The sequence below is a fragment of the Drosophila navojoa genome, chromosome X, assembly GCF_054131105.1.
Source record: "Drosophila navojoa isolate 15081-1374.11 chromosome X, UAZ_NAV_1.0, whole genome shotgun sequence".
Taxonomy (NCBI): domain Eukaryota; kingdom Metazoa; phylum Arthropoda; class Insecta; order Diptera; family Drosophilidae; genus Drosophila; species Drosophila navojoa.
This window is the reverse complement of record NC_142895.1, coordinates 21,974,702-21,990,012: the sequence shown is the minus strand read 5'-3', so window position 1 is coordinate 21,990,012 and position 15,311 is coordinate 21,974,702. Positions and strand designations below refer to the sequence as shown.

Sequence of the window (15,311 nt, the reverse complement as noted above, 5' to 3'; positions counted from 1 at the left end):
AAGCTGTGTGCGAGCTCTGGCAACAATGTTTATGTATTGTATATATGTATGTATATGTGTTTACATTATATGAAAAACAAAATACATTCATAAGTATACATTTTAAAGCATGTTGCACCAAAAGTGCAAATAAGTATGCTTTATCGATTCCAAGCACACGCACGCATACACATAAACATTCTTAAATATACATGCACATACACACACCCACATTCATACACGCGTATGAATGCCCGTCCATGCTTATACTTAAGCATATCCATATAAATATTCATACAAATTCATATATCCATACACACATTCACACACACACAAACATACATACATATGACAGACTTCTTCTCACAGAAAGAAACTCAATAAGGAGAATAAAAACGAAGTAACGGCACGCGGTCCGCTGAAGCCCAAGCCTCAACTGAGCTCGCCTCGGCGCACTTAATTTTGTTGTTGCTTTTAGCAAGAGGAGGCAAAAGAGATGCAAGGCAAGAGGAGAGACAGGCTGACAGAGAGGGGCTTCGAGTATATTCCTGGTTTGGGCTCCTGCAAAAGTCAACCCTGACCGCTGGTTTGGCAGCCTGGCGAAGCGCATGCACGAACACGCACACACATACATACATATACATATTAATGTACATATATATATAAATACATACATATTTACAATATATATTATATATGTACACACCCACCACATACATTCGTAGGCTGGCATACATACAAACTTAGTCAGTTAGTCGGTCATTATAACGGAGCTGCTGTTGCTGTTGCTTTTCATGGTGTTGTTAGTGCGTGCCGAGTGTCCTGTTGCTGGCACAACAACACCAATAAAACCAACAATAACAATAACTCGTGAAAATGACGGAAATGAAAACACAGCGACGTCTTCTTTGGATCCCGTCGCGTTTTTGGGCTTTTCCCTAACAGCAACAAATATTGGTCTAGTTTTATATGTGGGTGTGTGTACATAGTGGGTTTCTATATTTGTATGCAATTATGTACAAATATACATACACTTATACATACATATGTATGCACTTATGTGTGTGGCGTGCATATGAAATGGCCGGTTGCATCTGCAACAGCAACAAGCAACAATAGAGCAAGTCACACAGGATGCTGATGTCATACAGAAATTAAATGATTTATGTGCATGTTTAACAATACATACACACACTCATCTGCATGCATATGTATTTCATGTATGTATGTGTACATAAACACAGCAAACCATTAAAAATCTAAATTAATGTAAATGACAATTAAATAAATGAATACAAATAAATCATAGGAATGGGAACTGCCTGCCAATATATATCGATATACTTATATTGCATTCTTCGAGATCGATTATTTTAAATATTTCAAGACTTCTGTGTATACACAAATATTATGTTAATAATGTACATACATACTTATGCATAAATATGTATGCATTTATCGCTGCTTTCGATCTTTTCCGATTGTTTCAGGACGAACTTTCTAATCACATATAAAGTTGCAGCTGCTGAAGTCACATACCAACGCATTTGCATTCGTATGTACATAAGCATGAAAGCCACACGAATGTAAATGCACATTCAACACACATACATAAATATAGCTCGTTAAATGCTTTGCAAACGTAATTTATATATTTAAAAAAAAGGAAACAAAATAGAAAAGAAAACTGGCTTTAAAACCACTGTGCGGTGACGAAGCATCGACCAATGAGTGTTCGCATGTGTGTGTGTGTGTGTGTTTGAGTTTGGGGAGGGAGATGTAGGTTTGGTGAGTTAAGCAAGACGCGAAAGCACAAGCGCCCGCATTCTCTCGGCTGCCTTTCGTGTCCGTTACTATGTGTGTATGTATGTTTGCGTGCACATGCCTGTATGTGTGTGTGCCTGTGGTGAGCTTAGGCTTGCCTTGGCTAAGGCGAATTGTTGCGTGCGACGCCGACGCGAACAGAGTCCTGCTACTGCTGCTGTCGTTGTTGCTGCTACGCTGCTGCTGCTGCTTTTTGTGAGCTTTTTTCCTTAGTCTGCCTTTGTATGGGTGCACGCAACACTAAAAGTCAATTGACCCGAAACTGTTGTATATGTAAATATGTACATACATACATACATTCGCTATGTATATGTAAACAACGAATGCAGCACTGCTGGCAGATTTTCATTCTTTTTTTATACACATACATATGTATGTATTTTAAATTCACTTACAGGTACATAGACAAGTACATACATACATACATACGTAAATTTGTATGTAAGTATAAGTGTGCATGTACTCTCACAGAGTTTGTTTTTTTGCTTACTTTTTTTAGATCCGTACAAATCACACACAAAAATCTGTGCTGCCTTTACTAATGTTTTCTTTTTTGTGTTTTGTCTTAACATATGTGCGTTTGTGTGTGTGCATGCATGTACATATCTATGTATGTATGTGTGTACGAAATGTATTTCTTAAACGAATTCAGTACTTTTAGTTGGTGGTCGTTGTTGTTGTAGCAGTTGCTCCCGCTATTATTAGCGCAATGTGAGTACAAAAACAAAAGAAAGCAGCAACAACAACAGCAGTCGCCGTTTCGAATTTTTTGTTTTGTTCTCTATTGTATTTGATATTCCGCAATTGTTGCTGTTGCCGTTATGCTTGTTGTTTTTGCTGTAGCTGCTGCTGCTGCTGTTGTTGTTGTTGTTGTTGGTGCGCTGTCTCATGCTTTACTTTTCAATCTATTTATGCTTTATTTTTATTTTCATTTTTCTTTCAATTATTTTGCACACACAATATATCATTCGCCATCTCTTTCGCACTCCACTCTGTTAAGTTCCCACGCATGAATTCATTAAGCAGCAACGGCATCAGCTGCACCATGCACTCTATATTTGCCGCCAGTGTCAGCAATTGTCAGCAAAGAGCGTAAATTGCTAATTGTTGTAATATGCATGTAATTAACTTATGTGCAATTTTCACCTGTAAACTGGTAAACTGCGCTCTCTGTCTCTCTCTCTCCATCTCTTTGTTTATTTTGCAAATGCAATTTACATCAAATTCTATGCATAGCTGTTGCGACCTCTGCCCCGACTCGACTCGTATATCAAATTTACATCGGACTAAACTTGATTAAAGTTCCATTTGTTGCGTACACAAACTAAGAAAGCAAACCGGTTAATGGGTTAATCGGTTAACCGCTTTAATCAAGCAAACAATGAATGCAGTTTGCAGCACAATTGAGTGAACGAAAAGAATGATTTTAATGTGCAAACCATTAATTAAAATTTAATGAGTCCTTTAATTATCTTTCCTTTGGCAATAATAAATCAAATAATTATTTTGTAAATAATAGCAATATTTTATTATGCAGTTACTTTAAGTCATTAACTTAATACATTTAGCTTCGCATTCTGATTGGAGATTCGAATTCTAATTTGTCAAGGCGAACTCCTACATATTTCAATTATATGTACCAAATCGCTAGACAGTTTTATGACATTACAATCAACAATCAGCAGAGTTAGTCGACTGGCATATATGTATATATATATATTATACCTATATATTCATTTATATTTTGATAGTTTGTCAATTATCAGAAACACTTAGTCAGCGTAAAGATCTAGTAGAGCTGATATGGGAACAGCTTTTACTAAATTAATGGGAAACGTTTTAAAAAACAATAATTGAATTTTCACTAGATAATTCAAGATAGTGCTAACATTTATTGTTTATTGTCTATCGACATCAAGTATAGAGAATGAAAACGCAATATAGTAAGCTAAGATATAGAGAAATTCTATATCCTTCATTTATAATGAATAATGACAAAATAAGTGTATAAAGACACTCGAATGCAAAGCACTTATAGTCGATATTTATCGATTAACGTACACGTTACTTTTGATTTATATGAAGCATTAAAAGATAACTTAAATAATCCAACTTTTCGATTATTTTATAAAACAAACAGACGTTCCATATTTATCGATTTACGCCAATTTAAAAAAAAATGTATGAATAGTAAGCATAATAAACTTTTTGACATCGAATTTACGTTTCAAGATACCCCGTAATTTGCATTCATATTTTATAGGCCTGCATTCAATGCCAAGCGGCAGTTCTATTCTAATTCCATGACTTTTTTTTGAGTTTCAATCAAATCGAATTGCAGATTTCGGAGTGCATTTTGAGTTTTTGAAAGTTGACTCAAAGCCACTGATGCAATGTGCATATGTATTTATGTATGTACATATGCATGTTTGAATTACGTGCAATTGAAAACAAACAAACAAAAATAAATAAATAAAAAATCCATTTAGCTAACCGGGTCATCAGCTAGCGTTGATGCGGGCCAGCGATTGTGTGTCGCATTAGCGATTAAAGCCAACGGGAATTATAAAAATGCATCACACATCAAAATGCATTTTTCTCGAAAGAGAAAACATACAAACAGAAAGGAAAAATGAAGAAAAGGAAAACCTTGAAGAGATGTCCATGCAAATACACACACACACACACACACACACACACACACACACACACACACACACACTTGCACACACACAAAAAAAAGAGAGAGAGAGAGGCGCGCGCGCGACCCTGGATGGAGTTTGGAGTCGAGGCTGTACTGCTCAAGGACAACCAGTGAGCTGACTCCTTGCAGCTTGCATCAATTTCTTTTTTTGTTTTTATTTTTGCTTCCAATCTTTTTTTTTTTTTTTTTTGAATGTTTTGAGTTGTGCTTGACAACAACAAATAGAAAAAAAAAGGCAGGAGAAAAAAAAACAAAACTAGTGCACACGCTGCGACGCTGGCAGCGTTAGCGACTGCGCAGCAACAGCGATAACAGCGTCAGCTAAAAAAAGTTATGCCTCATCATCAGCCTCCTGCCAGCAGGAGGCCACCCAGTCAGCTATCCTCCCCAACTTCTATAGCATGAAAATTTTCGTTGTTGCTTTTGCTTGGTGTCCTGTCCCGCACACACACATACACACACACGCATACACAACGTCGCAGTCGCAAGCACCGTAATTTACGTGCGGCTCTGCTCTCTTTCACAGAAAATCTCTTGCTTGTTTGCACACACGCACGCACACATGCACGAGTATATACTCGTGCACAAATACATAAGCTTTTCGTCTTTATGAATTTTACTGTTATTCTGGAATCTCTCTTGCCTATCTATCGCCTTTGATATATACAGCATCTACAGTTATTATTATTTTCTTTTTGGAACATTTGTTTGTTATTTGGATATGCTTTTATTTTTAACACACACAAGCACACGGATGATACGATAGAATTTACAACATTTTTGCATGGTTTATTTGTAGAAATGTTGAATAATTAAATACATACATATTTATATGTAAAGGTATGCTAACTTTAAATGCATACATACATACATCTATATTTTTACATGTAAATACATACATGCACTTATATATATAAATATGTATGTATGAAATTGGCACACTGTTATTTCTCACTCGTTGCACTTTTTGGCGTATGTGATTTGGGGCGGGGGCGCGTGTATCTTTAAGCTCTTATGTTCTGCCATTTGGCCAATTGGAAAATCGAAATGAAAAAGGAATGCAAAAAAAAAAACTAACACCGCGGTCATTGAGCCGATTTTTTTTTTCTTTTTTGTTATGATTTTTTTTGTTTTAAAATATGTACGTCAGGTATGTTCTTCATTTACATACATGTACTTATGTGGAGCAAAAAAAAAAAAAAAAACAAAAAATACGTTTTCATACACACACGCACGGTAGAGCACGTCTTAGTTCAGTCATATTGGAATTATACATATGTACTTCGCAGTATGTATGCATACGTGTGTGTGTGTTTCCAATTGGCGTTTGTTGCTAGTCCGTTCGTTGCTCAGCTTTGAGGCTGCTGAGAATTTGGTGCTTGCTGAGCCGTCGCAGCAGCAGCGCTTGGCGTCGCCCCCTCTATGTAGATATGTATGTTGTGTGTGTGGGCTTTATTAATAACGCACAATTTCAGAAGAAAAAAAAACAACAAAAAAACATTTTGCTTGCAATTTACCTTTTCAATATTATTGCTACACTTTTTTGTTCACACAACGACGCAGACGCACGATAAATTGATTCGAAGCAAATTTCTAACGCGCTCCCGCAAACACGTCCGGCTGAAGTTTCAACGCAAAAGTAGTGCTGCAGAAACAGTCGAAGTCACTATCGATATTGATGATGGGGTCGATTTTAATTCGATAAGAATCCGCACCGATAACTAATCGATTTCTGAAAGCTCAACTGTAATACAGGTTGTTAAATACACCTACAAATTCACCAACCACTTCATTTCATTTCTTAACAACACAAATGCATTGAATGGCGCAAGAGTAAAATAGTATTTTATGTTAACAGTAACAGTTGTTGCCGTGCAGTACGTTATAAAGCGCTAAGCTACGAGGGGTAATTCGTAACGCATACGAATCAACAACGTAATGCATATGTTGCGACGTAAGCGCAATCGGGAGCAACATGTGTGTGCAAAAGTGAGCCTATGCAACCTGGCGACGCAATGTAAACAGAATGTTATGTTATCGGCATGCAAACTGTTAAGTCGAACTCGTTCACAACAGAGCGACAGTGGCAAAGTGATGATGTTTGTAGCGAATGGGGGGTGAGAAAAACGCACAAAGTCAGAGCAGAAAGCAGAGTGGGAGAGAAGGTAACAAAATTACAAAGTTAAAGTTCGTCTGTTAAACAACAAAAGTATATTTCGCGATTGTGTTAAAATTTAGTCGTTTATTGCCTTCGCAAAAGCGCAGTTCAAATTTGGTGAAAATACACATAGAAATATATATAAATATATATGCATATATATTTATATATATAAATACATATACCCGTTGCATATCCCTGCCCAAACGCACACAAAGCAGCAGCAACAACAACAAAAAGAGAAACAACAACAGCTACAAATTGACCATGAACAACGGATTCAGCACCGGCGAGGAGGACTCGCGCGGTGGCCTCACGGACCAAACATGCTGCCTGATCGACGACATGGAAAGGTGCCGCAATCAGGCCGGCTACGCTAGCTACAGCAAACGTATACAGAAAACGGTGGCCCAGAAGCGCCTCAAGCTGAGCAGCGATCCCAGTGCGCAGCATATTTACATCTGCGACTATCACAAGGAGCGCATCCAATCGGTGCGAACGAAGCGACGACGCAAGGACAGCGAAGACGATAGCAACGAAACGGACACAGATTTGCCAAACTTTCCCGATCTCTATCAGCTGAATCTATCTGCGCTGCGTCGCTACAAGCGCCACTTCAAGGTGCAGACGCGGCAGGGCATGAAGCGGGCCCAACTAGCGGATGTGAGTGCGATTGATCAAAAACAAAATATAATAATAATTAAAAGAATTACTGTATTTATTGCAAATATTAAATAATGCCCATTGCTCATTTCAGACCATCATGAAGCACTTCAAGACAATACCAATCAAGGAGGAGTCGGAGATCATTACGTACTTTGTGTATATGGTTAAAATGGGATCCAATAAATTGGATCAGAAGAATGGCATTGGCAATGATACCACCTGAACGCAACTCTGTCGGCTGCCGCGGTATCGCTATCGCCCTCGTTATCGTTATCGCTATCGTTATTAACGCCGGTTGCTGAATAACAGCGCTAGCTATCCCACTCACACTCCCACTCACAGACACAAAGTCAGTCACACAAGCTATGCGTACAGTGAAATTGAATTAGGCGCAATTGTTATCAAAACTAGGTTTTCGGTTTCGTTTTATTTTATTTTTTTTTTTATTCTCTTTAAGCGCATTATTATGATTAATATTATTATTATTACGAGGAATATTCTTTTAATTTGTTTTTCAAAATCTTTTTATTTTTATACACAGAAGTGTTTGGCATGAGATTTATGCCGCTCAGGGCCGGCCCTGTTTATTGCTTAATTATTTAAGTAATTTGGAGTAAAGTAACTTAATTTTTGTAAAGAACTTGCAACCGATTTTTCAAAATTATGCTGTTAAGTCAAAAGAAATAGGCAATTATTTTGCGACCCTTTCGCTTCACTGTACCTCGTTAGCTGCGCCTGACCCAAATATCTCCTGCCTAACCACTGATACACACACACACTCACTCACTCACAGGAACAACAAAACACTGCTGGTGCTCCCAAAATAGTATAAACGAAAACTGTTGCAATGGAAAAACAAAAGAAAAACTTTGAATAGTAATAGTAGCGTTTGTTGTTAATAGCTCATTATACACAAAGGAAAGAAAATCATACAAACTTTACATAGTCGTTAATGCTATGTATATAAGAATGACCCAGTTTTGGGGCCAAACGCAACTAATACATTTACCTAAGCCTTTCATTAAATGCTGTTTGTCAACACTTTAGCCAAAAGCAATCAAATAAAATTCTAAATCTGCCAACGTGAAATGTAAATGAATAATAAGGACAACAATCAAGAACTTCAGAACATTCTACGTAAAAATTACAAAATCGTAAAGAAAAGCAAAGAAAAAAAATTTAAAAAATGAAGAGAAAAGCTAAGCAGAATACCTGTTTATAAATATACAATTATTAAAATAATTATAACTAAATTGTAAATGTAATTTTAACATATTGAATTTTAAGAACTAATTTCTAATGTAAAAAGAAAAAGAAAAGGAAAAAAAAAACTAAAACTAAACTAAAAACATTTTGAAATCTGATCAAAATCTGCCGTCTTCGGCAGACAAATATGCTCGTTCGCTCGCTCGCCAAAAAAAAATAAGTAAATAAAAATCGAAAAACCCTTGCAGAATTGTTATATACACATATATTCTACCAAACGCAGATATAGTTATAGATTATATAGAAGTAGTTTGATCTCTTTGGCTGTTGTTTCCTAAGAGCCTTAAAACTGCCTGACTATTTGGTAAACACTTATAAACGAGATTGGTTATACGTTAATTATCATCTGCAAGGGTCTAAACAAATGTGCGTGTGGCAATAAAAAGCAAAATGTTTTTCATTTCATTTACAAATTGAAAGCACTTCTCGTTTTATTCGGGTAGCAATTAAAAATAATGAACTTTAGTAGAAAATATACATGAAAAAATTGTTTAAAAAAAGAAACATGTATTTTCCTTACTGCTGCAACATAATTGTAAGAAAAAAAAAACAAATAAACTGGAAATCCAAAATGTATAGAAAAACCGGGAAATAAATGGCAACAAAGGTTTCGCCATGGCATTCAATAGAATGCGCGGCTTTTGAAGTCATACCTTTTTGGTCGATATTTATTTGGTTCTGATACATAATTCTGAGTAATCGATGTATAGTGTGTTATTTGAGTAACTCTCGGAATGCCATCACTGGCACCTCTGGTATTTTGTCATTTTAGCAATTATCGATATGCAATCACTCGGTCAGTGGCACCACTGGTATTTTGTTATTTGAGCAATTATCGATATTGCAATCGATAAGCTTTGACACCTCTAGCTTAGTTCATTTTTTGTGGTGGTTAACATACAAATGTGTTGTGTGCTGAATTTTGACTGGTGTCAAGCGTATTCATATTTAATATCTAAATTGCTCCGACGCAGTTGAGACTATTAGGCAACTAGATCGTATCTTAATTGTCTTGGCGGACCGTCGCAACACCAAGAGGGACTCGGCACAGAGATTAACCAACGCTACATACAAAGACCAACACGCACACGAAGAAGCGTGCGTGCTAGTGTGTGTGTGTCTACATACGTGTGTATGTTTCAGTGCATTTGTGTGTGTCAGTGCGTGCTGCTGTCGTCGTTGTCGCTGCTAAGAGGAAGCAGAATCAGCAGCAGCAGTCAAAGGCAGTCGTCGGTGGACTTGAAAAAGGAGTCCAAAAAGTTTTAGGCAATCGCATCCGACTGCACGGAATTCCTCACCAATAATATAATTATAATAAAAGTTTCAACAATAACAACAAACAAAACAATAATAGCCAGTGATCGATCCCTTGCCCTCCAACCCACAATCCACACATAAGCACACAGAATGCAGCAACAAGAATCCGGGGGCGAGGAGAGCTGGTTCGAGGAGCAATGTCATCGTGAAATCACCGGCCAGAACGATGAATACGAGCGCGAGTTTGTACGTCAGAGCGATAACAATTTGAGCACCGTCTGGGGCGCATTCCAGGACTCGGCCACTGCAGTGGCACAGCTCTATCGCGGTAAGTGGCCCCAAACGTCCAGTGCATCCTTTCTTTTTCCTTTTTTCGCCTCTCCAAGTCAATTTTGTTTATGATAGACTCTGCTACAATTTTATTTGACGTTTAATTTCACATGCATACACACATGCACAGATCCGATATATGTTCATGTGTGTGTGTGCATAAAAATAGTTTGGATGAGCATATTAATAGCGACCGTGCAGCCTGCCTGTCAGGCAGCGGCAGCGTCAGCACCAAAAACAACAACAACAACAAGTGCATGTATACAACAGGCCCGGCTTTTAAGCTTTAGCCCAACGCTTGTGTATGTGCTTGAAATTTTATTGATGGCGCTGCTGCTGCTGCTGCTCTTGCAGGCATCATTCACACGCCTTAAAATTCTCCACATTTTCTATTCTCCCCATATTCGTTTGCAATCTACGCATTATCAAACTGCAGCAAAAGGGCCTGCAATGGAATAGATGTGTGTCTCTGTCATGAGTTCGGTTTTTGGTATTCCTCTTTGAATGTAGAAAAAAAAAACACGAACTATGGGAAAGCAAAAACGTAATAATATTTGCGCTGCGCAGCGCAGAGCAGCAAAAAACATCATTTGATTGTCCTTAGAAATTGATTCTCTCAAGATTTTACATTTATTTATTATTATTATTTTTGTTTAACATGTCTAAATGTTATTTGTAAAGTATCTCTTTGTATGAGTGCATATATATACATGTATTTATGTGTGTGTGCACAAATATAGTGCGTCATTTACGAAAAAAAAAATAGCGTTTGACAAACAGCTGTTTTGACAATCGATGCTGAGAGTGGAAGCTGCTGCTGCTGCTGCTGACGTCGCAGTCGCCGCCTCCGCCCTAGCGGCATATGTATATGTCTTTGGCTCTTCTCTTCACTCTCATTTCTGTTATTGTTGTAGCTGCTGCTGCTAGCTGAACCCAAACGTTTCTAATGCTCCTTATTTCCGTTTCTTTTGATTGCAATATATATGTATATGTATGTGAATGTATATGTGTATATATATATAATCTGGTTTCTACTGCTATCTCGCTTGCGCTCGCTCACTTGCCCGCCGCATTGTCGTCGTTTACTATGGCCATATGCACTGCGGATCAATAACGGCAAGTTGCCTTTTGGTCCTTTTTTCCTGTGCCTTTTGTACATGCAGCAGCAGGTGCTGTCCATTGCACCGAGAGAGAGAGAAAGAGGGATAGAGAGAGTGAGACCATAGAAAAATTTCCCAACGCGATCTTTCAGTCTGGATACTTATTTATTTTCGCTGCCATTCGATATTCAATAAATAACCAGCTGATCTAAACGATATCAATTGAACAACTGAATAGCTTGCAAATGTTCAAACTATTGTTTATATATGAATATAAACATAGATAGTATGATATTCATATACATGCACATAAACAGTTAAATGTATTGTACACTATAAAAAAAAAAAAATATGAATAATTCGATTTTTTGTTGGTATTTTTGGAGAAACAATACCTAAAAAATACTTAAGAATTTAGAATAAATAGGAAGTATTTTTCTAAAGGGATATAACTTACTATAAATATAGTGGGAATATTAAAAGAGAGCATAAAATAATTATAATAGTTTATTAAATATAAATCGCATTAAATGAAAATATATGAGATTTTAGTTACTGTAGAAATCAATTAAACAATTTAGAGCATGTGAATTGATAAATGTAGTAAAAGCATTACCTACGCATTCAACATAATTCTCAATAATAATGCAGTTCAATGTTTTGCAGAGCGCTCTTCCAACACATTTTCTTCAGAGACTGGGGCACTGTGGCTGCCCTTTCAGACCGCAGCTGGCACTGTGACAACACTCTACAAAGGTGAGCAAAGAAACTACCGACTGACGGCTGATTTGGCTTTTGACTTTTGATATGTAATATAATATAATATATATATATATTCTAGAATCATGTGATGGTCTCAAACGCACCAGCGACGCTGCCATACAATGCGGCTACCAAAGACGCACACGCGAATTGGCCGATTGGGCGCGCAGCAAAAAACGACGCATGATAAGACGTGAAGATCTGCTGGCGTATTTAGCCGGAAAGCCGCTGCCAACACAACCAACGAATCCACATGCCAATCGTCGGTGAGTCCGACATCTGGGGCCGCCGAGCACATCCATTGAACTAATTTTTACTCTCTCCCTCTCTCTCTCTCTCCTTCTGTCTCCCTTTCGTCTGGCTGTCTCTATCGTGCCGCCCCATGCAGGTCGCCTAAGCCGGAACACCATCAGTGCGGTGGAGTGCATCACCATCAGGTGAACAGTAGCAACAATAGCGTCACTGGCCCGGCGATAGGCTTTGCCAGCAACGGACTGAACATGATGCCACCCACCGCCGGCGGACAGCCAACGCATTTGCTTAACGCCGCCGGTGCTCAGGCCCCAGTGGGCAACACTGGCGGCATCGGAGATGATCTGCACACTTTTAAGGAGGCCTTAGTTTTGCGTCCACGGTAATTATTACCAAATATGTTGAATGGAGGCAAATGGTGCACTCGTGTCTAGACTGCAGAAGATAGATCAATAGAGATTACTTTCCAAGTATATCATAATTTTAAGCATTGTTTTTTATAGTTCATAGTTTATTATATATGTTAGCCTAGATTGAATAGTCTAGCTTAGCCTGCTTAGACTGCTCGATTTTAGTATCTGTGTGTTATGCATTATCATAGAATCCATCAATGTTGAATTGAAGAACATCTTCCCATATTCCATATGCCATATGAATTTGTTTACCAATTTATGATATCCGATCTTATTGAAGCCCATTGAGAATAAGTAGAGTTAAGTGATTTAACTGGTAACTGAACGACTCGATTACGTTTACATGTATATATATATATATGTATATTTATATATCATTGAAAGTCTACATGATATTAGCATTCATATATACAGACATATATATCTTTATGATATCAATTTCTGTGCTTACGTTCGAGTATTTAAACAGACTTAAGAACAATAATAATAATTATTATTATTTTTAATACTCGTGCATGAATTGGTTTTGTGAAATGTTCGCTCCTCTGTCACACTACAGACATGAGACTTTGAGCAAATACACCACTATAGCCGCGCCCTATAAGGTGTTTAGATATTTCCAATACAGTTCTTCAGGTGCTATTGAATTCTTCACAGTTTTAGAGGTAAACCCATAAAATGTTATAGATAGGTAACACTATTCTGTATGGATCATCAACCATTAGGCACATCAGTGTATAAGGGAGTTATTTCTATATGCATATACTAAGGTCCCCTTATTATAGACTTTTATTGAGATTTATTATTGAGTGCTATGAGGTCAGGAGGAATATTGTAATATTCTTAATTTTTTTTTTTCTAATGAATGAACTATTATTATATCATTAGCAATCTGTTATGTAGTTCTATATGCGCTGTATTTCATGCAGATCGTAAGATAGGGACTGGACTCAAAGGACCTAAGGCCAAAGACAACAATTCAGATGCAGCTTGAGTTAGGCTTGATTTAATCAGTATTTAATTTAAAATATACATACATACATTTATAAATATACCAATATAATATATACTAATTGCATTCGCCTTCTCTTTCTCCGCAGTGGACCGGAGCTTTTTGCATTTGTTGCCAACGAAATCGCGCGCCATTGCAAGCGTCCCGGCAGTCCCATCGATGACAAAATGGATATTTGCCACTACAGCAGTAAACGTCAGCGCTTCATGTAATCGGCAACGAGCATCAATCAGCGTCACACACACACACACACACTAATATAAACACACACACATATACACACACACATAGATTTACACACACCCACACTCGTACGCAGCTAAAAGTTGAACTGGATCAACATATGTCGGGGGAGTTGGGGGAGAACAAATAACTGTTGATGTTAGCAGTTACCGTTACACACAGTGTGTGCACGTGAGTTTTTGTGTAATGGGTGTATGGTTAGGTGTATGTATGTGTGTGTGTGGCAGTAAGGCGTGAAATAGGATAAATAGTTTCAGTACTATTATAATGTTAAATTTTGTTTATATTTATGCCGTAAATTTCTTGTTACTTCGATAAGCTGCCACAAGCACACACAGATACATACACACACACACACACAAATGCATGCACACACACTCATACACAGAAACAGAGCAGCATAAGTTAGCGTTAGTTAATGATTAAGCATGAAAAGCTTTTGTTGTAAGTTTTCAAGTCAAGAGGTGGTCGATAACATATTTTATGTTAACACACACAATCAAGCAGTATAACACATACATACGCACACACACACACACACACAATCACTTTCAAAACTGTTTTACGTAGACTATGCTTGAGCAGAAAAACATTCAGATTCAGGTCCAGTCCAGTAATGTATATATAAGTATATAAGGCAGAAGAATAGAATACGTTCAACATTTTGAAAGGGAAACCTTATGTATATGTACGTACTTTATGTGTGTGTGTGTGTGTTTATATATATATATATATATATATATATATATATATATATATATATATAATTCATCCATCTGAACAATACAATTCGCAACATCATCCTAACGCTTCCCAAAAATTCTGAACACCCAAACGCTAACTGAAAAATTACAACAAAAGCAAACAAAATTCAAAAAACAAAAAAAAAAAAACAAAAAATTTAAAAAAAATTATGAACATTTAAACGAGACGATAATCCGTGGTACGATATTTGATCTTGGTGGCAAATTGTCCGCATTTTGTAGTTAGCCAGATAAAATACATCTATATTTATTCGTATAGAGCCCGCCCCACACACATCTATGTATATGAGTAGAAAACTATGATCGATCATGAGCGTATGTAAAAAAAAGGCAAAAAACAAAAAACAACAATACAAAAACAAGAACCGAAGGAAAACTGAAAACATGAACATAGCAAAAACACGTACTAAAATTTCATGTAATAAAAACAAGTCCTATGCAAATATTTGAGTTGTAATACATTTAACAAATATGCTTAACAAAAATACCTTAAAAAAAGAAGAAGAAAACATGAGAGAACAAGAAAAAATATAAATAAAAGCAATTAAAATGAAAAACAAATTATTATACAAGAATAAGAA

General features: G+C 37.0%; 4 protein-coding genes across 4 annotated transcripts in view; 3 read left to right on the top strand and 1 right to left on the bottom strand.

The window, feature by feature from the left end:
• The window catches only part of CanA-14F (Calcineurin A at 14F), a 30,640-nt gene extending 24,407 nt beyond the window's left edge, over nt 1–6,233 (bottom strand). The window contains exon 1 of the mRNA XM_030387048.2: nt 6,025–6,233. The gene's annotated coding sequence lies outside the window, so the exon portion shown is untranslated. The remainder of the gene's footprint in view (nt 1–6,024) is intronic.
• Nucleotides 1–15,311, top strand: part of LOC108655760 (uncharacterized) — a 173,265-nt gene that overhangs the window by 151,489 nt on the left and 6,465 nt on the right. The window lies entirely within an intron of this gene.
• Sap30 (SIN3-associated polypeptide 30) lies at nt 6,529–9,101 on the top strand. Its single transcript, XM_089263809.1, has 3 exons — nt 6,529–6,672; nt 6,746–7,328; nt 7,423–9,101. The coding sequence occupies exons 2-3, from the start codon at nt 6,933–6,935 to the stop codon at nt 7,552–7,554; spliced, it is 528 nt and encodes a 175-aa protein (XP_089119935.1). The 5' UTR covers nt 6,529–6,672; nt 6,746–6,932; the 3' UTR covers nt 7,555–9,101.
• Nucleotides 9,445–15,239, top strand: LOC108656854 (uncharacterized). Its single transcript, XM_018109173.3, has 5 exons — nt 9,445–10,182; nt 11,951–12,040; nt 12,126–12,312; nt 12,435–12,680; nt 13,812–15,239. The coding sequence occupies exons 1-5, from the start codon at nt 10,005–10,007 to the stop codon at nt 13,933–13,935; spliced, it is 825 nt and encodes a 274-aa protein (XP_017964662.1). The 5' UTR covers nt 9,445–10,004; the 3' UTR covers nt 13,936–15,239.